Consider the following 25,575-nt stretch of genomic DNA (forward strand, 5'->3'; position numbering starts at 1 on the left):
GTTTCTGCTTTCCTTTTGCATAGGTCTTCAAGAAGGTTCTCTATTTATGTTTTCTCCTTGTATAATTCATTTTTACACTTTATTTATGCCATACAGAAATGTTCATATTCTTTTTTAATTGCAATCTATTGATTATGCCTTCAGTCACTCTTATCCTGTGCTTATTTGGCAGTGAAGGCACTTTAGCATCAAGTGTTGATTAACATCATTGCATTTCATTTCAGGAATACTGATTTAGGTTCACAGATTAAATTGCTCATGAGAGTGGGGAGTATCGTATTTTATTGAAAATTAAATTACTTGATTTTTGTCTGCAGAATTATGATAACAGAAAAAAGTCTTCAGGTTCTAAAAAATATGCATATTTTATTTTTTTTAAATAACAAGAGAACTCAACATTTTATTTTGGAGTTGACTGTAGCCAATAAATGCAATACTAACTTTTCATCTGCTACATGATAAGCAGAAACTTAAAAACTGCTAAATGTTTTGGAGAGATTCAAACACTAACTTCATGTTCTACAGATATATTCTTTAGAACACGGCAAGAGCCGTGAGAATTAGTTGAAGAATGACCTCCAGTGGCCTGGAGTGGGATTATTATGAATTTCAACCGGTGGAGTCCAGCTCTGTAGAGTACGCAACCCCGGGAGCTAATTCTTTCCTCCTCCCTGGCAATCCTGAAAACTCTTACTGGGATCCCAATGCAATCTCTGACTGGTCAATGAGTATTCATACAGCACACACCTCAGAAATAGTCAAGGAGAAAGTTGTCCCGGTGAAGGAAATCAAGGAAGAGAAAGATAAGAAAAACCAGAAGAGAAAGGCTAGGAAGGAACCTAGAAGATCAGAGAGAGAGAAGGAGGTTAGAAATCTTGTGCGTCGATCCTGCCTTGAGCTTCTCTTCTCCCATGGCTGCATGCTGCAAAATCTTGGACTGGCAGCCTGGCATGACAGCTCTTGGAGGTGCATGACTGCATGGCGAGCTTTGTGCTGGGTGCTCCGCGTAGTTTCCTGCCCTGTATGCGCTTTCTGAAAATCTAACAGGGGAAAAAAAAACATAAACTTTAAAACCCTGAAAAGGCCCTGAAATTTCTCTTCTGGAAGTTCCACCTTAAGAAGCAGAAAATTAATTTCAAATGGAACAATAATCCAGAGGTCAAAATCATTTCTAGTTGAATGTAAATATGCAAGGTGGCTTATTCTTATGCTCCCATTTAAGTCCCGTTTAGTGTCATTTAAGCTGTAATTTCGTTCATTCCCGTTTATTTTTCATGCCTTGATCACTTCTGCTGGCCATGCATCATCATTTATTGTTCAGAGTGAAATTCTGCTCACTGTGTATTTGTGACGAATGACTTTCTTCAGCAAAGGAGGAGGACGCTGGCATTGAGAAGCACTAGGGCACATCCAGTTGCCTTTGTGTTCAAAGGCTTCAGAATATTCAAATATGCTTAAGATGTTCTTCGGAGTATTTTACACTTGATTATATTTTCACTTTTGAATGTTTTTCGAGAACTTTCTACTATGCATTCAGTGATTTGATTTCAAAGTATGAGACTTCGCAAGTGCCATCCAACGCTTTGTATCAGGGATTGAAGGCATGAATTTTTGCTGTTGATTTTGGTGCAGTTCAGTATTAAGACAGTTTGGCAATTTCTGCAAATGTGAAAAGCCAGTGAGGAGGCAAAGCATGACACTGGAAGGGGCTTTAAAGGAGACCATGGAACTGATGGAGGCTCTGGAGAAAAAATTAGTGTGTAGGAAAACAAACTACAGTGGTTATAACATCTTTTAAAACATAGAAAGGAAAAAGTAACATGTATTACAAGCCAGTGTAAACTAGATCTCAATAAATTTGGGGGTTAGAGTCTTTGGGATTAGAGACTCCAATACCTCTGTGATAGTCCTATACCGTGACAGCGGCAGGATGGCTGTGAGAAGTACTAAGAGGTACCCGAAACTCTTGATCGTGTTATTTTCTTGTCCTTGGAGTGAACTTCAGATACGAAATAGACTGGTGTCTGGTCCCAGTGGTTGCATTCACTGCTTTAAGTTAGTCAGCAAATGAAGAAACTTGAGGAGCCTAGAGAGTAATCACAAGCACCAGGATGCTGAGCAAACGCCACCTTGCCTTGCCAGCACAAAAATGATAAAAGAAAGAGTAATGCTAAAATCTGTGGAGAAGGTTGGGATTTAGGTATGTTCCTTTCTTCAGGGTTCATGGCCTGCAGCTCTCTGCTGAAAGCAGGCATTTAAGCTCTGTCAGGAGCACAGTTTTAGGCTCTGGAAACCTACCTGGGCCTTTTTATGCAATAGCTCTGCTGTATGTAGAGCACTTGGGATGTCCAGTCCCTTATACTCTGCCCAAGGGGATGCTAACCGTGGTGGGCCTTGTCGGGTCTGTGTGGCACTGGTTCCAGCAAGCATGCTGAGAGGTGGAGGGCAGACACCTACACAGTGGGCTGTGGCACAGCTCGGTGTGAGGGACACCTCGGGTTCCCCTTGGGTCCCATCTTGGGTTCCAGCACAGCGCTGGTGCCTTGTGGTGCTGAGATGTCCTCCGTATTTGGGTGGAAATGCCCCTGTCTTAGTTACTCTCAGGGCTAGGCAAGTAACACAGGGGATTTGAGAGGCACTGCTGTAGGCTTAGCTGCCTTACTTCTACCAGGTCTCTCTTAAGCACCTGAGCGTCCTTTTGGCTTTGGGCCCACGTCTGCATTTAGGCAAGCTCACTTCTGTTGTTTCTGTCAAGGTCACATTTATGTGACACCGGAGTTATCGCTCTTCATTGTTCCTGGTTTGCAGTCTGTTCCTAAGGCGTAAATCACTTACAAATAGGATCATAAATTGTGCCCAGCATAATAGTCTGGGCAGTTAATGTGCACTTTCAGGTGGATTTTTTCTCTGACTCTCTAGACTGGTCCCTTAATGCTTTGCTGAAGGCAGAACTCTGATGAACGCTTTCAGAGGCAGTTATTTTAGCAATTAATAAAAAGATACATGAGTCAGTGATTGCACTGCGTGAATATGCACACTCTGAAAGAAATATAGCTCATCTGTTATACGTGGCTCCATAAAGGCAAGTTCCTGGTTTGCTCCTCTACTAGTGGGCAGGGAAGATGGGTTAAAAATATTGTGATGCCCTCCGTATTACTTATAGCTGGGTTATGTGATGTGCCTGGGCTACTCAGTAGCTCACAGCACAGAGGGAATCATGGGCTCTGGGCTCAGTTTCTATGGTGTGCAGCCAACATGTGTGCTGAGGTGTGAGGGAATGGTCCACCAAACCCTGCCCTGGGGGCTGGGGTTGTAGGGAATGTCACCAGAAAATTGGGATCTTCCTGCTCTTCCCTGGGAGGTGCCTCAGCCCAGTAAGGCAGGACCGGAGATGTTCTTGGACACTCCCTGGTATGTGAATGAGGTCAGGACCTCGTCCATTCATTGACCCGCTCAGGAGGCTGCCTGGGGACCAGAATATTGCCCGGGACCAAACCTGGGCATGGCTCCCAGTGCCACCCCACATCTTCAGGAGGAGCTGCCCAGGCCTGGGCTGGGCTGCTCTGGGCGCAGCAGGCCCTGAGGGAGACCTGCTCCTGCAGCAGGGAGGTGCTTTCAGATGTGTTTGGTCTGAATTTAACTAAGATCCTGTCAGAAGTAGCTGCTATATCCGCAAACCCACCCAAAGCTGAATGTCCTTTGACCTCACTGCAATTACTGTCATGAGGCTGGGTGAATGACAACAGCAGCCTTGACTTCAGGTGTACTCAGCAAGGGGATCCTTAATTACAAACTAAATCCCATACAATCCATTTCTGCCCCCAGTCTTATCTCCACGATCAATTTTCCAGCCTGCAAAGAAGTGGTAAGCAGCTACTCATTGTCAAAGCTCCGTCCGTCCCCATGGCAGATGTCATCTTGTTTTACTCCTGGTTGCAATGTCCTCTGGAGTTTTGCTGGGGTAGCAATTACAGGTTGACAGGGTAGGTTGATGGATTACATTCCAGGTTGTGGTCGGGAGGTGAGATGGCCTTTGCACCGTTCACATTACCCGTTGCTCTGCAGTAGGGTGTTAAGTTCTGCCCTGGCTTGTTAGAGAGCAGATTCCTGTGCAGGAATAGTTACTGGAAGCTATCTGACACTTGCACTTGTGAGATGGTATATTTTGGAAGATTTCCATAACATTTTGGTTATCTTTCAATGTAGAATAAATACACAACTTCAGAGACCTTGCAGTGCTGTCAGTTTTGTCATACTTCGCGTTTTTCTAAAAATCCAGGTTCCTGGGACTACTCTTGTGTTTGTTTTAACTCTCTTCAGATATAGTGGGAGTCTTAGTAGGGCAAGAAGAAATGTAAGCATATGTCACTTCTACAGATGAAACACAAATAGCAAAAGAAAAAAAAAAAAACAAACTTCAGTGTAGTTTTTTAAGTCAGCTTTATGAAAATAAGCCAATTTAATGATTTGCTGATGTTGAGAGTTAGCATTGCAGGGGTTACTGAGAGGTTGGGGTTGGCAATGCTCATTTTGCCCCTGTGGATTGATAACTGTTCTGCTGTCATTAGCATAAAAGAGCCCCACTGAGAGCAATTTTTAAGTCAGCTGCTAATTGCCTTTGAGAACAGATTATTCAAATTATCCAGTTATTTAAGTAATTGTAGGCTGTGGGATAGAAAATACGGAAATCCCTTTAGTTTTAGTATTTAGTATCAGGTAATACCGAATGATAAAATTTCTCTACTACAAATCTTTATATCTCTTTAGGACTAGCTTCCTGCAAGGCTTTATTTTATTCTTTATTTTTTATTTATTTTATTTTATTTTATTTATTAATTTTTTTCTTCTGTAGGGTACACTGCATCTCTCTCTCCTTTGTGTATTTTTAGTGGACATTGTCTAAATAAGCAGAAGCAGATTGGGCTCCCACTCTGTTGTTTATTCATCCCCCAAAAAAGGCTGTGTGCTGCTTTGAAGCTAGTCTTTGTGCCTGCACTCCCAGGCTGTGCTTCAGCACTGCAGGTTCAAAGCAACTTCAAAGAAGAAACACGACAGGTTGTCGGGGGAGCACAGGAGACACTGCAGCTTGGTTTCCCATTGATCGGTGTCTTACATCCCTACATGCTGCTGCATAAATCCTCCTATTTCCACCCTTTCCTCACCATCTCACAAAAATGCACATAAAAATAATGTCGATAGCCCAGATGGGCAGAGCAGGGTGAGAGATCTTGGCCTCTCTAGCTCAGCAAATAAGTTCAGCAGTTAGAGGGGAGATGAATGGGTGGTCAGGTGAGATGACCGCATCAGCATCGTTTCTTTTGGAAACTTAGCCATAAAAGAAATAAATGGATATAAGAAACTTGCTTGTTCCTGCAATGTGGCAGGTCCATGAGAAGGGAAAGTCATTTGGACCTTAAGATTACTCGGTTGTTTGAATGAAATAAGCTGATCGTCTTGCAGTTGTGATCCTCATCATAAAATTGCCTCCACTCTTAGCACTAATTGGTAAATCCATCAGAGGTGCTGAAGACACCAATCTCATCTCATGCTCCTTATCCTAAGCAGGGCTGATGGAGCAGTCAGAGCCCAAATGGGAGAGCCTCATCCTGTTAGTGTAAGTAGTGGAGGATCATTGTGATGAATTATGACAGCCTGTAATTGCCTTTAGAGATATTGTTGGTTATTAGGTACGTAGTGCCAAATGTGTTAGCTTCCCTGCCTTGTAATACTGCCATATTTTTAGAAGACTTCAGTGCTGTGTATGGAATTGTGATGAGTTGAAAACTTCGGAAAATAATTGTTTTATAGGTCTCTGATGCTTTTTAACTTCATTAATCTTGGAAACTTTAATGATAGTTGTTTATGGGGACTGTTTTCAAAGGCAGCTTGGATCTAAACAGCACGTGTTGATGATGCAGCCTGTGTGTGTGCTGTGTGTGTGTGTTGACTGTGTTTGTATTAAGTCAAAATCGGGTGGCAATAATACGGATTAAAGATGTGCTTCTTTTTGCAGGGTGATCAGACAGCATTGCACCGGGCTGCTGTCGTAGGGAACACCGATGTCATTGCAACTCTCATTCAAGAAGGTTGTGCTTTGGACAGACAAGACAAGGTAACAGGCAAAAGCAAAGCCCTGTGGGGTGGCAGCTTTGCCAACCAGTAATATTAAGATCTCATTGACGGAGAAATCACAACCATACTATGCCCTACCCAAGACACTGCACAGTTTCCCTCGATTATCCCAGAAGCTGAGAATCCCAGGCTGTAAATTTAGTTTGTAAATAAAGATAAGTCCATGTTCCCAACAAAAGCTTTTGGGCTATACTCTGCTTGCAAGGATAAGTGGGGAAGAAGCGGAAGGTAAAGGCAGCAGGAGGTTGAAGATAGGAAGAATAGAAAGGAAGATGTACCTAAGGTGTTTGTAGAAGTTACTTTAAGTTTTAGTCTGGGATATATCAGCATCTGCTAAAAATAAATAGAAAGTTAGCTAGCAGGAAAGGAAAGAAGATTTATTTCTCAAGTGACCAGGTGACACATGCAGCTGCTGCAGTCTGAATGTAACATTACTCTGTGTGAGGACCCAGTGCACTAAACTTCTCCTCTTGTGTGTGTGCTCTTCAGGACGGGAATACCGCTCTTCATGAAGCTTGTTGGCATGGATTCAGTCAGTCTGCCAAAGTGCTCGTTAAGGCAGGAGCTAACGTGCTTGCCAAGAACAAGGTGAGACACATACAGAAGGAGCTTTCATTTCTGGTGTAAGGTGGCTGATTCTCATCGCTGGAGACTTTTGGTCATGGCATTTCTCAGGAGGTTGGAGACCGGCTCCTCATGGGACATTTTTCCTCTTCTTTTGCATCTGTTATGATTGGATGGTCCCTCCACAGGCATGAGGAAATTCTTATTTTGCTAGCTGATGCTGGAGGAACTCAATTGCACTTTGATACATCAGTTAGAGCAGAGGAACATTGCAAGTCCTGTGGAAATCCCCACAGTGCTCTAATTTATATGGAGTGTATTTGTTGTGATTGGTGTGGTTTAAAATGAATATGAGTTGTATTAATTGGAATGTGGCATTCAGAATCCATTTTCAGAAAATGGAAAACAGCCAAATGAATGTAAGCCATAGAGGGAAAAAGTAGTTGTGTATCTTTTGTGAGAAAGTTCTTCCTGATACATAAGTGTAGGCTCTTACCAAAGCTTGTAATGAACATGGATTATCCTTCTTTTGGTATTTATAATACCTCGAGAGCACGTCGGAGGAAAGAATAACAAAGCAAGGCATTTTAATTCCACACTAACTGTAATACTTGTGGGGAGACTTGTCTTCAGTTCACTAATTCAAAGGTGAATGAAATAGCAGTAGCAGCCCATGGTATGAGCTGAGTTAGGGCCCACAGTGCCAGTGGGTTGGTCAGGTTGCATGGGTGGCACCGTGTCCTTCATTACAGGCAAGAGGGTTTTGGGATGGTTTTATGGGATCTCTGAGCAATTTTTCAAGCAAATGACATGATATTTTGGTAAATTACAACAAAAAGTGCCAGGGAAGAAAGGCGAAAAGGGAGATGTGGTGAAAGTCTTAAGATTTTGAATAAGAAAGCCTCAGCATTGCCTTGGCATGGTTCTCTGTCTTTCCATGTGTGTGTATGCATATATTTGTACAATTGTGGTCACTTGTGGTATGTAGTTACATCATCTTTGATATTATTTTATGTGTACTCCTTCTTTTATATTGTTCCAACTTCCAGGTTTTTTCCTGTGTTGTTCATCTCGATTTGCTCCGAAGGTACTTGAGACCACTTCCCATGCTTACACATAACAGACGATAGTACCTGACTTTATAGGCTGCTGAACCATTTAACTCCTGTCCCTGGATGTGCTTGTCTCTCTATATGCGTATTTATGTACAAAGGTGTGTGTTTAAGAGGCAAGTCGTGTTATCCTGCATGTTCGGATGCCTTAGGGTGTTAGAAAATTTAGCTTGTAATACAGCATCTGTCAGCTGTTTGGAGACAACCTCTCCTAAAAAGCACACGCACAGAATAGCTTAGCAGTGTTAGCATCTGAGACATGACTGGCGTACTGCCTGAGTTCCTTCTGTGCTGATCCTTTGATGTCTTACCTGTACAATCCTCTCCCTTTGCATTTGATCATTTGATGCTTTTTAATGGACGGGGCCTTTTCTCAGGAGCTGCTGAAAAACAAGGGAAATGTGCATGCTTGCACTTTGACCCTTTCTGCTTTCAAGAAAAAATGAAGAGTTTAATTCTGCTTAATCCCAAAATGGTTTCCTGGTCTCTCAACTTTCAGTGATATTGATGACAAGGCATAATCATGACAGCTTTCCTGGCAGCCAGGACTAAGAGCTGTGTGCAGGAGCACCTTGCAGTCCCGTGGCTTATGCCTGGACATCTTGAAGCTTTGGCTGAACGGGTCTCACTGCCTTGTGAGAGGGACAGGAACGGACTGCTAGATTTGCCATATCCTGCCAAGCAGCACAGGACAGGAGGATTTCGGTGTGTTTTTGCTGTACTTCCTGGTTAATTTCTCCTGGGACTGCCTGGGGGACACTTGTGCATACACACTTCTTGCAGCACGGCATCCTGAGCACAGGATTTAAAAGAGCAATGCAACTGAAGAGAGTTTCTGTAACAACTGAAATGCAGAGGCCAGGCAGGACACCAAGGCAAGTCAGGTGGCATTTGAGGAATGGGACAACACGTGGGGAAAGCACCTGGGTACCCGTATTCCTCCTGCCCAGCAATCACCCTGAATACACAGTTTATTCTCAGTTTATTTTCAAAACCCAAAACATTTTCAGGCCAGCAAAAGCCAAATGTACGAGAAAAACTTGTCAGACCAGCAAAATGCTTCACAGGGTTAAAAAAGCAATATGCAGGCAAAGTTTTTTTTTACTATTTTATTTTATTTCTTCCAGTACAAAACTGCATGTTGGGAAGAAGCAAGTTTCCCAGCCCTGGGTGGATCTTCATGTGGGGAGACCTGCGAGGTTTGGTTTTGTAAAGCTCCTGTCCAACTTCTAAATACGACTTCTGTGTTTTCCTGTGTTTCTCTAAGGCAGGTAACACCCCTCTGCACCTGGCTTGCCAGAACAGCCATTCCCAGAGCACTCGTGTTTTGTTACTTGGAGGATCCCGAGCAGACCTCAAAAACAATGTGAGTTTGGAAAAGGACACGTGTTCATTTTTGTCTGCCTCTGTTGTGGCCATACTGCTTTAACTCGTGGAAGTACTCAGGTTTTAAACCGTGATTTTTGTCAAAAATTCAAAACCAAACACTTAACAAATGGTTGTACATGTTGCACAGAGGAATGCTTGCAGTAGGGCTGGGTGAGGCGTTGCTTGCGCCCGGCTCCTGAGTGGGGCTGGAAGGAGCCTTTTGGGGTCCGAAGCATGTAGTGTCGTGTAATTCTGCAGTGGGGCTCCTCTTTCAAGAAGGTGGGAATCTTACAGGGGTTTTATGCCAGCACGGTGAAAGCCTTCAGGCCTGCCCTCACAGCCAGATCGTGCATACTGCGTGCTGATTCCTCACGTGAGGTAGATTCAAGGTGACTTCACAGCTTTCCTCCTGTTTTGTAATGGATCTGGCATGACAAAGGCAAAAACCAAAACCAAACCAAACCTACAAGTGGAAGCCAGATGTCTTTGTCCTGCTGAATAACCCGGGGCAGAAGCACACTGAAATGGAAACGTGGGGGCTCAGCTCCCAGCTCAGCCCCAGCTGCCCCTGTGCTGCCCCTCCTGGGAGCTCAGCTCAGGCCCCACTCCTCATCTGTTCTTCAGCGTGTGTGATTTTCCAAACCACACTGGTTTTTGGGAGCCAGGAGGACGGATGTAATGCGAAAATGTGAGCGCGGGGCTTTCTAATCACATCGTTTTCCATCAGTGGCTGAAGAATTGGTGCCCCCTCCCTCCCCTACCCCAGCTATCGCTCAGCTTTGTACCAAAGGGAAGACAGCATTGCTGTTTGGTGGGGGTGGGGGGTGTGACGTTTGCTGCTCTTTTTGGTTTAAAAGGATTATTGCATCTTTGAACACCATGACGAGTGCAAGCTTTCTTACTGCAATGACATGCTCAGAGCTTTGTTTCTGTTTGCAGGCAGGAGATACCTGTCTGCATGTGGCTGCTCGTTATAATCACTTGCCCATCGTTAGGGTGCTGCTCAGTGCTTTCTGTTCTGTCCATGAAAAGAACCAGGTCAGTGCATGAACCTCATTGCAACTCTGCGCCCCTCACCCGATTTTCTCGTTGGAAAGAGAGGTTCCCACCCAGCAACCCCACTTTCCTGCGTGTCTCACTGTGCTGCCAAGTGCCTCGGCTTCCCAGGGTAGCTTTAAAGCAATGGCACATCAGTGGTTTATTATTTTGCCATCACATTTGCATCTTTTCTTTAAAACATTTCCTATTTATGAGGCGCTGCAAAGCTGTGTTGGTGCACAAAGGGGTCTGGTGAGAGGCTTGGTCATTTTATGGGGCCCATTTTCTCCTCCATCACTGGGTGGTAACGATATCACAGCCATTGCAGGGACACTGTGATGCAGGGCTCACTCATGCTCAGATGCTGCAGAAGTGCAAATTTCTCTGGAATCCTACATTTTGCAGTAGTGGGAATAAAAATACAGAAAAATAAGAAAAAATATGCTTTAAATTCAAAGCAATGATCAGTTTAACCTAGGATTAATCATCCATGGTTGTTATATAGGGAAGAGATTGCTCGCTGTACCTGTAGCACAGCCTAATTGTGTGGAATGGATTTAGTGCAGTAAAACATCTTTTTGCACAGGGGGGCACCACTTTCCATCTTTTTTTTTCCCCAGTACTACCCAAAGGTGCTCCATATTTGCACATCTCATGGTTTTAGTAGTGGACACGCCTCATCCAAGTAGCAAGCAGTAAGATTTCCACTGGCCTAGAGGGGACATGGGACATGCCTCTAGCATTTTATGTAGACAAAAAGAAATGTGCTTTTTTTTGCAGGGCAAAGGGGACAGGGGGGCATTATATATGGGTGCAGTGTCCCTTGGAGAGCTGCTGGCTCCGTTACCAGCCCCTGAACCCGATCCCAGCAGTCTTCACCTCAGTACCCAGGAACAAGGGCCAGGCAGTGTTTGAGTGCCGGACCCATACCGCCTCCTGGCTCTATTCCATCTATTCCAGAAGCTGTTTTTTTTTTTTTTTTTTCCTGGGGAATCTCATGAAGAGAAAACCGACCGTCTCGCTGCTGCTAATTACCAGATAATTTCTGAGTAACGCGATACACGACCACCTGCACACCAAGGAGTCAAAGGTGCAGCAAAGAAAAGCTTGCAGCGGGCAAACCCGTTCTGCCCTCAGGTGTTGTAACCACTGGCTGGAGGGGAGCTGGGCTGCCTCCAGCTGTGCCGTGTGTCACTTCACTTAATCAAAGCCCCTCACCAGCACCTTGTTTGCATTCCTCAAAGCGAGGCCGGAGTAGCTCTTTGCCCCTCCTGTCCCCTTCTGCCCGGCTCTGCGTTTTTGTGGAGCGAGCCTCACTGAAGCTGGGTTGTTGCACAGGTCTTCTGGCCTCTCAGCACCCCACTAGAAGCTGAGATTTCTGCCAGGTGAGACCCGAGGCCGCGTTTTACACGGCTGCTTTCTGCTTTGTGCCTTGCAGGCGGGAGACACGGCGCTCCACGTGGCTGCTGCCCTGAATCATAGGAAGGTGGTGAAGCTGCTGCTGGAGGCCGGGGCCGATACGGCAGTTGTCAACAACGTAAGTAGGACGTGGAGCTCCTCTGGGAGTTTGTGTTCGTGCAGGCTCTTCGATGCTCCAGTGTGGGCAGAAAATATTTGGGTGTTGAATTAAATCACGTACATGGAAGCAGTCACTTTGCTCTTTTGCATGGGGCACGTACTAACCTCCGGGGGAGAAATTCTCCATTTCCAGTGTTCTGAAGGAAATGCTGTTGTCTTTTTCCTCTCAGGCAGGTCAGACTCCTCTAGAGGTTGCCAGACAGCACAACAACCCCGAGGTTGCACTTCTGCTCACTAAGGCATCCCAGGTATGTCGCAAATGTCTTCTGTTGGCAGCAAACTCTGGCCCTGACACAGGTGGGGCTGAGACTGGTTATCCCCAAGGGGCCACAACGCCGTAGTCTTAGCCTTCTTCTATGAAAGGTGCCTACGTTCCTGCTGGGTGTTGCTTAAATACCTGCTCTGCTTGGCCCATCAGCGTCTGAGGGTGCTCTCTCCTTTCTGTATTGCCTTTTATGAGAGGTGAAAACTTGTCTGCTTTATTGCTCGGCTTCTGTATGGGTAAGGAGCACGGCATCCCTGAGTAACAGTGCCCTCTGCCTCCAGGTCTCACGCTTCAATCGCGGCAGAAGCCTGAGGAAGAAGAGGGAGAGGCTGAAGGAGGAGAGGCGAGCTCAGTCGGTGCCACGGGATGAGGTGGTACAGAGCAAGGTACAGCCTGGCGTTACCAACTCCCTCTGCTGCCACAGAGGGAGCCTGAACAAAAACCACTGGGGCTCAATCTGCTGGGTGTGACAGCAGCAGCTCCCTGCATGGGCCAGCCAGGGCAGGCTAGTTGTGTTCTGCTGCTGGGTGCCCACCCGGGTGTGCAGAGCAGCTCAGGACTAGGAAATGGGAGAAAACTCCTTTTCCCTAATGTCTCCCCGACTGCTCTGAGCCCCCTGTGTCTGCTCCACGCAGGGCAGCGTCTCGGCTGCTGACGACACCCAGAGCAGCGACCAGCCGCCGCAGAGGAAAACAGATCTGAAGGATGAGCCCCGGTCCACCTCTCCGGATCCCAAAGGGAAGAAGAGCAAAAAGAAAAAGCCAAAGGAGAAGGTATCAGTGGGTTTAAAACAGCAGAGAAGGGATTGTTGTTGAGTACGGGTGTCCCTCGGCCATGGCAGTGAGCCAGGGCACCAGCTCTGCCCTGCTCACGGGGCAGAGGCAGCCTTTGGACAAAACTGGTTTCTGGTGGGGAAATTCTCCTGTTGAGGGTCACATAGGTTGGGTTTGTGCAGAAATCTGCTTTTTTTTTTTTCTGACAAAAAACAAGATTGAAGTGAGAAATGCAGCTGGATTTGCGTTTTAATCAGGTTTTTGCAGTAATTATCAAACAAGATTTCTCATAAAAGGGTTTCCCGCAGGGAATAGTTTACTGAGGGGCTCATCAGCAGGTAAAATGTGGCTCGTGCTTTCTGCAGGTTTCAGCACTCTCCGACCCCATTTCCCCGGCCGACCAGCAGACACTCCCTCGGCCCCAGCAGAGCCTGCCAAAACGCAGAAGTAAACACCACTGCTCCTCCCCGCCGCCTCCCCACGAGGTCCGGGCCTACCAGCTCTACACCCTGTACCGAGGGAAGGATGGGAAGGTGATGCAGGTGAGCGAGCTGCTGCCTCGTGGGGGGAGGCTCACTGAGCAGCACTCCTGGCTGGTCAGACAGAAAATGCTCTCGCTCAACTCCATGTCATGGGGACGAAGTAACGACTGCGGATTTATTTTCCTTGCTTGGGTGGTGTTATGTACGCTAAGGAACGGGTAAGGAGTTTTGCTCTAGGAAGTAGTAACTTTTTGGAGGCAAGGTGTGACCAGTGGCTATGAATGGCACAAGACCTTAAAGGATACACGTTGAAATATTGAGATTTCTGATAAGGAAGGCAAAAGAAATTTTCCAATGAAAATAAATGAAAGTTGTGTGAGCACTGACGCTTACTCCTTAAACCCCGTCCTCCAGTACACTCAGTACAGTCTGTCTCAATTCTTTGTTTATTGCAGCAAGTCTTTGGGGATTCTGGGATTACTGGAGGCAGGAGCTGTAGAGAAATTGGTTTACAGACCGGGAGTAGCAGCTCATGTACATTTATTTCAGTTAAGAAATGGTTATTTTACTCCACTCAGTTTATTTTATTCTGCTAGTATTTACCAGTTCACATTTCTATAACAGCATGAAATCAGCCAGCAAATTACCCCGTAGACACTGCAAACATCTGCACCGTTGTTTTCTTAGTGTTGCCTTCCTGCACCTCTGGGAGATTGATCCTTTCATTTCATTAACTTTTCACATCCCCCCACAGCTATCCTTGTTCCCTTGCTGGAAAGAAATTCAGGAGATCACTCAAGTCAGACTTCAGAGGCTTTATACGCCTTGTTCTCCAACATCACTGTGTGACACAGGGGAAATTTCCAGGCAGGGGCATTACGGCATTATCCTAATAGGATAGGGAGGAAAGGAGAAGGACTTCTCAGATGTTAAAATGAGTATGTCCCTATCTGATGGGCAGGTAGGGAAGATGTAGGGAGCAGGAAGAGAGGTGTAGGGAGCAGGTAGGATCTGTACACAAATCTAATCGATTAACAAAGATGAGCTTAATGCGGACAGACTCCCTTCCAGCATTTCCTGAAAATACAGGACAGTGTCACGCAGCTCAAAGGCAGGCAGCTTGAAGGTCAGCCAGATGCCTGCAGGGTGACGGGAGGCAGGAGAAGTGGGACCTTGCCTTGCAGTATGAAAAGTGAGTACATGATTGGCATTAGGTTAAAAAAAAAAAACAAACGCATACACACAGCCACAAGAATCAGACCGTACAACTCAGAATTACAGCACCGAGACGAGGGTACAGGTCTTCCAGGCGCTGCCCTCTCCTATGGCACACAGTCAGTACCCCAGCATGTATGAGCTAACCCCACTGCTGCTCGTAGCCCCAACGTTGGGAGTTGTCCATATAGATGAGATCAATCCTTTTCTAGTCTGTGTTTTTCCAACTAATGTGCTGTTTGCTGAGCTGTCAGATAATATGAGGAGGGTGAGCTATGGTACGTGGTACAGAAGAGCTCAATAGTGACTGTAAGAAGCTGTGATAATGTTCCGAGGGCACTAAGAGGCCAGCAGGATGCAGCCAGCAAATGTTTGACTCTTTTCAGGCGCCGATCAATGGATGTCGCTGTGAGCCCCTGATAAATAAACTGGAGAATCAGCTGGAGGCAACCGTGGAGGAGATAAAAGCTGAGTTTGGGACAGTACAAGATAAGATGAATGTTAAGCTGGGCCAGATGGAAAGCAAAACTCAACATCAAGTAAGAATACGACCCAGAGGTCTGTTCGCCCGCAAGATTATTAGAAGCATATCCTAAGCATAATGAGTGTTTTCATTGTCATGGTTCGTTTGTTGCTTCTTGCCTTGTAAAAATGAACCTGAAAGCTAATACTCAAGACCAGGGAACTGTGACATTCCACGGGGAGCTAATGTTGCAAGCTGGGGGCTTGAGAAAAACACATCTAATGTGCAAGTGGCTTCAGGTGCTTCTTTAGACAATAAAGCTAAACTGCTTGAGGGAAACTTAGAGAGAGAATGCTGTCCTGCAGCTGGTAGTTTGTAACTGTAAAAAACCCTTTTGCTGAATTCTCTTTACACTGATGTTTGAGATTGTTTAAATTATTTTTAATGTGTTTTTTTTTTTCATTAAATAATTTTGCAATCGGACCTTTTTGCAAGCTACACCAAATTGTAGTTGGCACCATTTCTGGAAATGAAGACTGAAAGACAGAGCGTACTTTGACTTGCAAGGTCTGCAGATGGGAGTTTTGTTTTTTTAACATGATCGCCTTGGCTAAATCGTGTTTTTTTTTTGTTTTTTTTTTTGTTTTTTTTTTCCCCAGCTCCGTGTTTTAGACAAGCTGATGGCAGAGCGGCTGTCCGCAGAGAGAACTGAGTGCCTTCATCGCCTGCAGCAGCACGCTGAGCTGGAAAAAAACGAGGGGGAGAAACGGCAGGTAGGGCTTGAAACGGCTCCTCCCTCGCAGCTCAGGTGGATCTGCACAGCAGTTTTGTTCCAGCAAGCAGAGAGAATAGCGGGGAGTTACCTGAACTGCTGGAACAGGCAAAGGGACTTCAGGGAACAAATGAGTCCTGCTCACCACCTGAATCTCTAGACCAAAAGTGTAAAGCTGTTGCATTAGAAACAGGCGGTGTGAAATCCAGTCTGACTGTTGCAATTTCATTTGGTGGGCCTGAAGGTGGGATCTCTAACAAAGGTATCTTTTTTTTTTTTTTTTTTTTCTAACATAGTGCTTTGTACAAATTCCTACAGCTGAATTTGCAACAGTTGTGCTTTAGCTTTTCCTTAGTTATAGGCTGTCTGTGGTAGCACCTGCAAAGAGTCACAAAAGCACAAGATCCCTGTTGGTCGTTTCGTTTCTCATTCACTTGGTTGTGTGCCCTGGAAATCTCCCCCTTCTCAGTCTCATCTTTTTTCTCCCACAAATTCAAGGCTGCAGTTCTTCCCCCTGACTTTGGCAACAGCACGCCACCTCCAGGCTGTGTACTGCTGCCAGTAGGCAAGTTCTTTTATAGGCTTGTTAACCAACGTTACAAGAGGAACTGTTCCAACTGAGAGCCAGCTCTTGCTCCTCTGGCTTCTGCACAAACTCACCATTAAAACATGATAAGAAAACCGTGTTTCTCCACTCACAGTAAGCTTAAAACACAATTTGTTTTCTCACTGCTGGGGTTCTTCTGAGAATGAAGAAATGAATACTCGTTGTTCTAGTAAAAGGTTATGACTTTTTGTAAGACAGTTCCAAATCTGTGTTAAAAGGCTGGCTGCCGTGATAATCCCAGTGTAAACTACTCACACCCACAACACAGTTTTCTCCAAATAAAAGTACTTAAACTCAAAAAGCTTTAGGTTTTTTCACAGTAAGAGGCAAGAACGATATTGGCTTCTATGATGTCTTAGGCTTGTGCTCCCACAGGACTCGAAATTGCCATTGAGTGGTATCAGCTGTCCGTGTGCTGCTGAGTCCAGCTGAAACTACTGAAAAAATAAGCTGGCCTTTTCTAAATGCATGGACTAAGTGTTCAAGCTCTTAAGAGGGTCTGACCTAAATTCACGACGCCATGTGCGTACAGGGAGAAGAGCTGCTCATTTTCAAAGTGATCACTGGCAACTGCAGAGTTGACACTTATTAAGCACTTTCGTAATTTAAAAGCTGTTAGTACTTTATCATGTGTTGGGCTCATCTTTATCGCTGAATGAACAGAAGAGCAGAGGTTGGTACGAGACTGTGTCCCAGAAGTGTCTTGAACTGAATTTCACTCTTAAAAAATGGCAGCACTGGGCACACGGTAGAAGCATTGCACTTGGAAAGTGCCTGTTATTTTATGATTAAATAAGTCGGCCCTGAGCAGAAGGCTTTGAGTTGCATTAGAAAAAGCAGAGATTCAACTAGAACAGGTGGTAGTTTGGACTAAAGCGGTGCCTTTCCTTAGCTAACGTGTATTTCCTCGTCTTTTCTGATTTGCAGCACTCTAAGTACTCCCTGTTGCAGTGTCCGTATCTGTCCGGGCAGCTAAGCCCACTGGTACCAGGCTTAGCTCGCTTTGTCCTTGCTGCCCATCCTCAGCAGCCCAGCAACCACAGGCTGTGAAGCCAGGATCCTCTAACGTGCATCCTCTTCCTCACAGATGTCCCTGGTGGATGAGCTGAAGACCTGGTGCATGCTGAAGATTCAGAACCTGGAGCTGAAGCTTTCTGGCGATTCCAGGTCGTCGAGGCCAAAATCAACGCTGTCCACCTGCGAGTCCCTGGCCGAGACCCTGGACACAGAGAACAACCCGCACAGCGCCAAGGACGGCAAAGCCCCCCAGCCCCTGCTGCCGTCGGAGGGCTCCCACCAGCACTCCTGTGCCACGCTGCCCAACAGCCTCTCGGAAGACGGGGGAAGGAGCAGAGGCCCCGGGCCAGAGCAGAGCTTCGGGCAGTTCTGCATGCAGCAGGACGGCGCCTCGGGTATGCCCCTGTCAGGTACTTACCTCACGCTCATCCAAAAGCAAGCTCTTTACCTCACGGAGGGACGCTTGTGTTCACACCACAGGCACTGACTCTCTCTGTGTGCTTTCTGCCACCCGTATGTATTGTGTCAAGGCAGCCGCTGGGAGTACGTAAATTATATTTTTACTTGTGTGGGATTGCTCTGGATCTTCCTAGCGTTGCCGCTGTGTCTTTGAAGCCCAGACTTGCGATGCTCTGAATATTGACTGCAATTTCTCCAGCTTCCCAGTCAGAGTTACTTCAGCCCTGTCTGCCAGGAAAGTGCATAGATTATCCAAAATCCAGTGAAGAAAGGATCCTGTCTTAAGAGCTTTTCAGATACATGGATACTGTAAGGGCAGGGGGCAAGGATGTGAACCTAAAATACTAATTTCCCTTGTTAACATTTATAATACAGGGATATAGAAAGAAATCTACTTTTTCTACTTTTTTTTTTTTTTTAATTATTAATTCATTATGGAATGGGAAAAAACACAGCTGAAAACACTGAAGCCTGTTCAGGGATCATGGGCACCTGAGGATAAAGAAGACCTTGGTTCACGCCACTTCTCTGTGCTTGACCAAGGAAGCTTCCGAGTAAAACGAACCAGTCAGAACACAATTCCAGCCCAGATCTCCACATCCAAGAGGAGCACTGTCAAAGCCATGGGCTTCTGTAAAATCTATCCCTGTATCTATCCCTACAGGGAAGTAACAGACGCCCCTACAACACACGCTGCATGGCACATGGGACACTCCATCATTCAGCACACTTCGTAGAGCAAGGATTTTTGAAGGCTGACGTGCGTGCCCGTGGTTTTTCTAACCCTGTGTTTTTATTCTGCAGGTGCAGAGCAGCAGCTGGTGGCTGCTGGACCCGCTGCTGCTTCAGCCCCTGCTCCCGACGTGAGGCCGAAGGACAAAGCCGGCGGCGCCAGCACCTTCCAGCGGTTCCAGCAGGAGCTGCCCTCCGCCGAGCTCGTGGGCTCCAAACTGCGCCACGTGAAGGTTCAGGCGGCCCTGCAGCCCCTGGCCGAGCCTGCCAAGGCCGAGCCGCCGGGCGGCTGCTTTGTCGACAGAGGAACTCAGACGAAGAAATCCAGCAAGGGCGCACAGCCGAGGCACAAGGCGCCGCACCACGCCGGGGCCCACCAGAGCCAGGAGCCGCCCGCGGGGCAGGCGCCAGCCCCGGCGCTCAGAGACACCTCGCAGGCCCTGGAGCTCACCCAGTATTTCTTCGAGGCCGTTTCCACCCAGATGGAGAAGTGGTACGAACGCAAGATTGAGGAAGCCCGCTGCCAGGCCAACCAGAAGGCTCAGCAAGACAAAGCTGCGCTCAAGGAGCACATCCGGAGCTTGGAGGAGGAGCTCAGTAAGCTAAGGACCAAGGTGCAGAAGGAAAGCTAGCGGGCACCACGCGGGGCGAGGCCAGCAGCAGGACGCCCTCTGGAAGCGGCAGGAATCTGGGCTAGGTGTGGACACGCCCTTGTGGTGCCTGGCCCGTCCAAACAAAGCGCTCTTTTTTCAGGAGTAGAAGTAACTTGGGAAACTCCAGAACCCAGGAGCTTCGTATGCAGACTGCCCCGACCACCAGATGCTGCAGATCAACCCCTTCCTCCTTACCTCCCACAGCCCGTGACATTTTGCACTCTCAACTTTCAGGTGCTGCTTGAAAACAAATTGCGTTAAGAACCAAAACCGCGCGCCGAGAAGGGAATTTTCTCATTTCCACCTGAGTCAGGTGTGGCAAGGGGGTTCCGCACGTAAACCTGACGCCCAGACTGAGATAAATCCCTGTTTGGGTGTTGGAGAGCCTGGGGCTGCTGCTCCTGCTGCAGCTGCTCACCGCAGCCTCGCTCTGCCCAGCTCAGGCAGGGAGAGGCGTGGGGCTCCTGGCGGGGGAGGCCAAGCGCCTGCCGAGGTGAGCTGCCCCGCTAGGTACAGGGGCTTCTGTTGCCACGTTGCTTTTCTTTGGGTTTACATTATTAAAGGAAATGCTAAATCAGGCTTTTTTACGGTGTCCCGGTGGCAAAGCTCCTCGTGGTTACGGAGTTGTGGGGGCCGTATCGAGTGATCCGGCTGAGGAGTTCTGTTTAGGGCACGGATGGCGAGTATTGTACCATGACCACGCTCCACTTGCTGAGTGCAATTTTTATGGAAACCTCTTCTCCTTCAAGCAGCAAACAGCTGAATTCACTGAAGAAGCTAGGAAGCAGTCGTGTAAGGAAGTGAAAGCTTGGTTCCCTCTATGCAGATGTTTATTTTTCTGTGGGGTCAGGCTTTCCTCCCAGCTGCCTTTGTCTGGACTGCCTTCCTTCATTCCCCTGAACAATTCCGCTCTCTGTTTTCCCCCACGTGTCTCTAAAGAGAGGGACTGGGCCCTGGTGAATCTCCAGGTCTCAGGACCGATCTCCAGCCCTGCAAAACAGAGCTCAGCAACATTTTCACATTGTTATGGCTGGTTTGCAATAAAAATCACAGCTTGCAGTGACTTTCTGACAGGCACCAAACCGTAATTCACAGAGGGTCACATTTCCAATTCTGTTTGTTCCAGCAGTAACACCCAAATTCATCAGCTACGTTTGGGTCCCGGCGCGCTGCGTGCACGAGGGGCACCGTAACTTGTTCCTGCATCCCTGTAGGGTTCCCTCCGTGCTCCTCTGGGAAGGCTCCACGAGATTCCCTTGATCCGAGTCAATGTGCTGAACGAACCCTGACAGAGCACGTGTACAAAACCAATTCTAATACAAGGTGGCAGCAGATGCCAAGGAGAAAGATTTATTTTTTCTATACCGCAGAGCCCTAAAAATAATACAGAACACTTTCCAGTATTGAAGACACCATTAACGAACTAGCAATTAAGCTTTTTGTGCTCTTAGCAGCTGTACAAAGCGAAGAATTGTACTATATAACTATTTTTAAAAATTCCTATTAATGCACTATCGAAGCAGGACGTGTATGTGCAGCTACGGCAACACTAGTTTTATTGCTCTGACTTCCATAGGCATATAGACACTTTCGTATGTTTACAATTTTGTTTAAGCGACTGTAGGAATGCAGAAGCATGCTATTTAAGTTTTATATCCCCTTGATAAAGTGACTTGTTTTGCCAAGTAATTAAAATACGTGTTGCTCAGAATCCTTGCGTTGCCGTTTTCTATCCAGAGAAGAACAGACAAAATCAGAAGGGAAAGGAGAAAATTGGACTGCAGAGTCAAAGCTTTTGTTATTTTGTGTTTTGGCTATAAATCAGAGAAGTCAGGTCTTCCAGCTATCACGGAGTGAGGCTGCACAATGCTGCCACACGCTCTGGACCTCGCCCAGATGCGAGGGAAACACAAAGGCTGTGGTTTTAGTGAACCTCCTGAACGTGCACACCTGCGCAAGCCTTGCAGCAGGGATTTCAGGCAGTAACTTGGCTGCAGAGTTACTGATTTTAGAGGTTTTATGACACTAACAAGTGTACTTACTCTAAGGGGGAATTTTCTTAAAATTCATTCGTACTCCTCTGCAGCTCCTTCTTCATTCAGAACTACTGGAGATGAAGAACTTTTTAAAATAAAAACAAAAAAAAAAACCAGCCGTATTACCTACGCCTCTCTCAGGCACGCTCTCCAGTAAACGCAGGTGCTGTAGCAGAGTACCCGTGGGCTCCTGAAGGTTTCTGGCAGGCAATTTTGACGCTGCAGAGGCTCACAAGGCCGGCAATTGCAGCCAGCAGGCCTCAGGTCGGGTGAGGCGCTTGCAGGGCCGTGCCTGCCAGGGGCTGCAGCCGGGGCCGTGGGAGGAGCGCAGAGCCTCGCGTCCCCTGGGAAAGAGCCACGGCTGGCGGGGATGGAAATAAACCACCGAGGGGAAAGGGAAAGGGGAACTCCTGCCGTTCCCCCCCCTCAGAGCAGTGCAAAGCGTGACTCCGGATTCTTACCCTCTAGCACCTGAATTATTTGAAATCGTCCTGCTAAGGTTTCAGAGAGACCTACCTCAGCAAAGACAAGGATTGCAGGATTATGGCTAACACAGATCCAGACACCACCTCCACAAACAAAACGCTCGTTTCCACCCACAGCTTTTTTCTCCCACACATATCAGCTGCAGAAAACCAAAGCCAACTCATTTTTCCTATTACCTTACCTTATTTTCATTCGTTTGAATTTGATGTCCCGCAGAAGCAAAGGGCCGTGGCTGTTGTAATGAACACAGAATGGCGCCAGCAGCCCCAGCCCTGCTCGTGCAGCACCAACTCCAGTCCAGCACTGTCCAGGCTCAGGAACTGAAGCTGCAGAGCAAGCAGCGTGCCCAGGGCTTGTTGGTGCTCACTTTTGGAGCATTAACAGCAAGGAAAACAAAACAGAATGATCAGAACACTGCAAAACTGAAAAATAATCTCCCCTCGCTGATGGAGTTTAGTCAGCCCTTTCTACCAGAAAACACTGGCTAAACTCTGAAAGCACGACCTGAAATGCGTGCAGCTACTGAGGAGTATCTACTCTGTCCAGCTACTTCTGTCGAGAAAATCCCAGCTGCACCTTGGCATTTTCATTAGTAAATTATATGAGGAAAATAAAAGATACGCTGCAATTCAGGGAGGTAAAGGCATTTTCAAACTACACAAATTAAAAGTAGTTATTTCCTATTTGTAATTCTGCCTTAAATTGATTTTTTGATACTACCTTCAAGATACTTCCTATTAACATGAGAATAACCATTCCCGGGGCTAAAAATCTCTCATTCATTGTCATACATACAGACGTGGCTTTTTAAGTTTTATTCAGCTGTAACTGAAAATCAACATCTACATTAAAAACTTTTTTTTTAATGTAACGTTTTATTTTCTTAGACACAATTATTTATCTCAAATGCTTCTTCTTTCTAAATTCAGGAAAAAAAATACTTGTGGTGGTAACAGCCGTTCCTCTACCGTGCCAAGTGTTACCACTTAGACGCACCACAGTAGGAACCAGACAAAATAATCGGGTTTATATTTGTTTTCCATTTCCCCAGCAACACACTGCTGTTGTAATCTGGGGGGCTTTCTGCTTTTCCTGCAGCACCTGCTACAACATCCATTCAGTTCTTCAGGGTCTTTTGTGTCTGAGTGATTCCCATGTGGAAGAATAACCAAGCCGAGAAGAAAGGGATGAAAAAAAACAAAAACAAACAAACCAAAATCCCACTGTGGTAGATTCCATCTTCAAACATTACCAGGATGTCATCAAGGCCTGCTATTGTAACCAAATTCTGGTTTTCAGCAGATGAAAGTCCAGCTGTCAAAAAAATGACACTCAGGATTTTGCCAGCTTAAGTGTTCTTTGAAGTTCCTGAAGTTGCATATTGCCTTGAGTGATCATCATCCTAATTGCATCCTGTAAAACAAAATTGAGGCTACTGAACAAACACATGCACACAGGTTTTATGCAAGTGCACATACCTTAACACACTGAAGTATACACAGCTTCTTACCAGCACTGTTGTGATCTATTTCTAGCATGTACAGTAACACTATAGTTGCTGACATGGTTAAAAAAAAAACAAAAAACAAGTAATTAATTTTATCCAATTCTTTAACAATGTGTTTGGGGGTTGGTTACATCTTTGCTTTAAAACTCAGATTTGGACTCGATTCAAACTCCTAGTAGTATTTTTTTTTATGCCTGTGTCTACTACCTTTCCAAGTATATCGTGACAACTACTTCCTGGCATTATGAAGGCAGATGTTTAACAGAACAAGGAGATATTTCCATCAACGTTATTTTCTAAGCATTCTTATGCTCTGTCTGCATAACTCACCCACCAATTCCCTGAGCATTGGTTAGGAAAAGAAACAAACTAGAAAGCAAAGGACAAAAGACGGGAGAAATAAGAAGGTTTCTGCAATTCAGTCTCATATGTACGGAAATCCAATTGCATTTTTATTGGCTTAAATATAGATGAAATTAAAGATTAAAAAAATAAGCTGTAAAAAAGCCTGAGCATTGATAAGTTTAGATTATTATCATGCTATTCAACGCATTTTTTTCTGATTCTTGATTTAGGCAAGCAGGATTTGTTGAGTTTTTAGCTTCTTAATCCCAGGATGTTATCTGGAAGTCAGAGAACTACTACCCCCATGAAGTAAGGATGATATTCAGAGATACTGAAGTATTTCTCCACAGAAATGCCTCATAAGAGAAATTAGTCACAGCAGACTCCTTACAAGCCTCGATGTGCCACCCCCAGAACAAAACCAGGGGGCCAAGCACAGCACGCAGCGCACATCGCTCCACAGGCAGCATGCTTGGGATCGCCCATTTATTTCCCCTCCTCACCTCCTCCGTAGCATCCTTATTTCTTCTGAACTCCTCCCTGGCCCACTCCTGCAGGTAGCGGCGATCTGCCTCGGCGGGGACGTCCCGCAGGGCCCTGAGGATCCTCCTGTAGAGCTGTAGGACCTGCTGCCGCCTCAGGAACTGCCAACACACAGCCGTCAGCCCGCCGCCACGGCCACGGCCCCGCCACCAGGAGCCGAGCTGCCAGTGGCTCCGTCCTGCCCGGAGAAATAACCACCGCGCCCCGCACCTCCCTCCATAACACGCCAAGCGGTGGTTCCCTGCTGTGTGCCCCGCCACCCAGCCCCGGGCGAGGAGGGAAATTCCCCCTCAGGCGCTGCCATTTTGCCCGCACCTGCCTGAGGGTAAGCGCCCCGGGGGGCAGCCGCCCGGCCGCCATCTTGCGCGGCTCCGCCTCCAGCGCCCTCAGCGCCGGGCCCGCCCCGGCGGGAGGAGCCCCGCGGCCGCCATTTGCTGCCGCCGGCCGGGGGCGGGCGAAAAGAGCGAAACAACTGAGGGGGAACTGAGGGGGCGGCTGCCCGGGGTGGCTTCGTGCTCGCTTGTGCCGAGTACAGTGCGAACCCTGCGCTAAGTACGGAGAAATAAAGGAGATTTGTGTAAGCGTTTGACTGTGCTCTGAGCATTGTTGATCAAAGCGTGGCTCAGGCTGCAGTCATCTGTGCCAAAAATAAGCCCTTAAGAAACTATAGCTTACAGTCAATGTCCTTGCCCTCTTTAAGAAAAGTAGGTAAGAGTTGTGGTTTTTATATTTTTTTTTTTTTATTTTGTTTCCCTTCCCAATATATTTTCCTTGAGTTCCCTACTACAAGTACTCAGGATACATCTGAAATGGCAATGCAGCCCAGACTATTTCCTCATGATGTAAAAACATCTATTTCCACAGTTAAATTTCCCAAACCATTTGTACATTTGTATGCGTAACATATTTGTCTAAGAGACCTACATAACCTTGCAGGGATATTATATAGTACCTGACATTTAAATTCTGAGGGGACATCACTCCCCTGGTATGTTTTCTGTTCTGAAATTTGCTCATCGTGTATTAGTGGGGCAAAGCTCCGGTACAGCCACAAAGGTAAGGTGAGAAAACTCTCCTGATCTATCTCGCACCTCAGGGGCTTGGCACAGCTGCATCTCAAAACAGCAACCGTGATACTTTGGTTGAGATTTTTCTATCTGTACAGCAAAGAGAACAAATCACATCCTTGGTAACACATCCATGTTCCATCTATTTTCTGATCAACTCCTGCACCACGCTTTGGATTGGACACCTTCAATTTCTGTATATAAAGGATGTAGAGTAGACGTATTTAAACAACTTTCCTGCACATTTTCACTGTCTAAACACACCAGGGAGGAGTCAAAAGACAAGACCACCACCAATCAAAGCTCCATGCTGGCATATCCTCATAAGAGATGTTGAAGTTACATAAACCAGGATACATTT

The 25,575-nt window shown here is 46.5% G+C and overlaps 2 protein-coding genes across 5 annotated transcripts in view; one reads left to right on the forward strand and one right to left on the reverse strand.

Annotated features, from left to right (window-relative positions):
- The window catches only part of ANKRD6 (ankyrin repeat domain 6), a 99,641-nt gene extending 78,708 nt beyond the window's left edge, over positions 1–20,933 (forward strand). For 2 of the 4 annotated variants that reach the window (XM_032185415.1, XM_032185417.1), the window contains 13 exons: positions 6,014–6,112; positions 6,622–6,720; positions 9,076–9,174; positions 10,116–10,214; positions 11,653–11,751; positions 11,963–12,040; positions 12,339–12,443; positions 12,693–12,830; positions 13,196–13,372; positions 14,914–15,066; positions 15,650–15,763; positions 17,457–17,796; positions 18,650–20,933. In XM_032185415.1, the coding sequence (XP_032041306.1) occupies positions 6,014–6,112; positions 6,622–6,720; positions 9,076–9,174; positions 10,116–10,214; positions 11,653–11,751; positions 11,963–12,040; positions 12,339–12,443; positions 12,693–12,830; positions 13,196–13,372; positions 14,914–15,066; positions 15,650–15,763; positions 17,457–17,796; positions 18,650–19,209 (2,160 nt within the window). In that variant the 3' untranslated portion in view covers positions 19,210–20,933. Of the gene's footprint in view, positions 1–525; positions 866–6,013; positions 6,113–6,621; positions 6,721–7,745; positions 7,910–9,075; positions 9,175–10,115; positions 10,215–11,652; positions 11,752–11,962; positions 12,041–12,338; positions 12,444–12,692; positions 12,831–13,195; positions 13,373–14,913; positions 15,067–15,649; positions 15,764–17,456; positions 17,797–18,649 lie in introns of those variants that run through there. The other 2 variants (XM_032185418.1, XM_032185419.1) reach the window with 2 other exon arrangements.
- A 1,625-nt stretch (positions 20,934–22,558) lies between these two features.
- LYRM2 (LYR motif containing 2) lies at positions 22,559–24,520 on the reverse strand. Its single transcript, XM_032184754.1, has 3 exons — positions 24,463–24,520; positions 24,108–24,248; positions 22,559–23,165 (listed from the first exon to the last, which is right to left on the reverse strand). The coding sequence occupies exons 1-3, from the start codon at positions 24,505–24,507 to the stop codon at positions 23,085–23,087; spliced, it is 267 nt and encodes an 88-aa protein (XP_032040645.1). The 5' UTR covers positions 24,508–24,520; the 3' UTR covers positions 22,559–23,084.
- Between the last annotated feature and the right edge of the window lie 1,055 nt (positions 24,521–25,575).

Source organism: Aythya fuligula, chromosome 3 (assembly GCF_009819795.1).
Source record: "Aythya fuligula isolate bAytFul2 chromosome 3, bAytFul2.pri, whole genome shotgun sequence".
In the NCBI taxonomy this organism is placed as follows: domain Eukaryota; kingdom Metazoa; phylum Chordata; class Aves; order Anseriformes; family Anatidae; genus Aythya; species Aythya fuligula.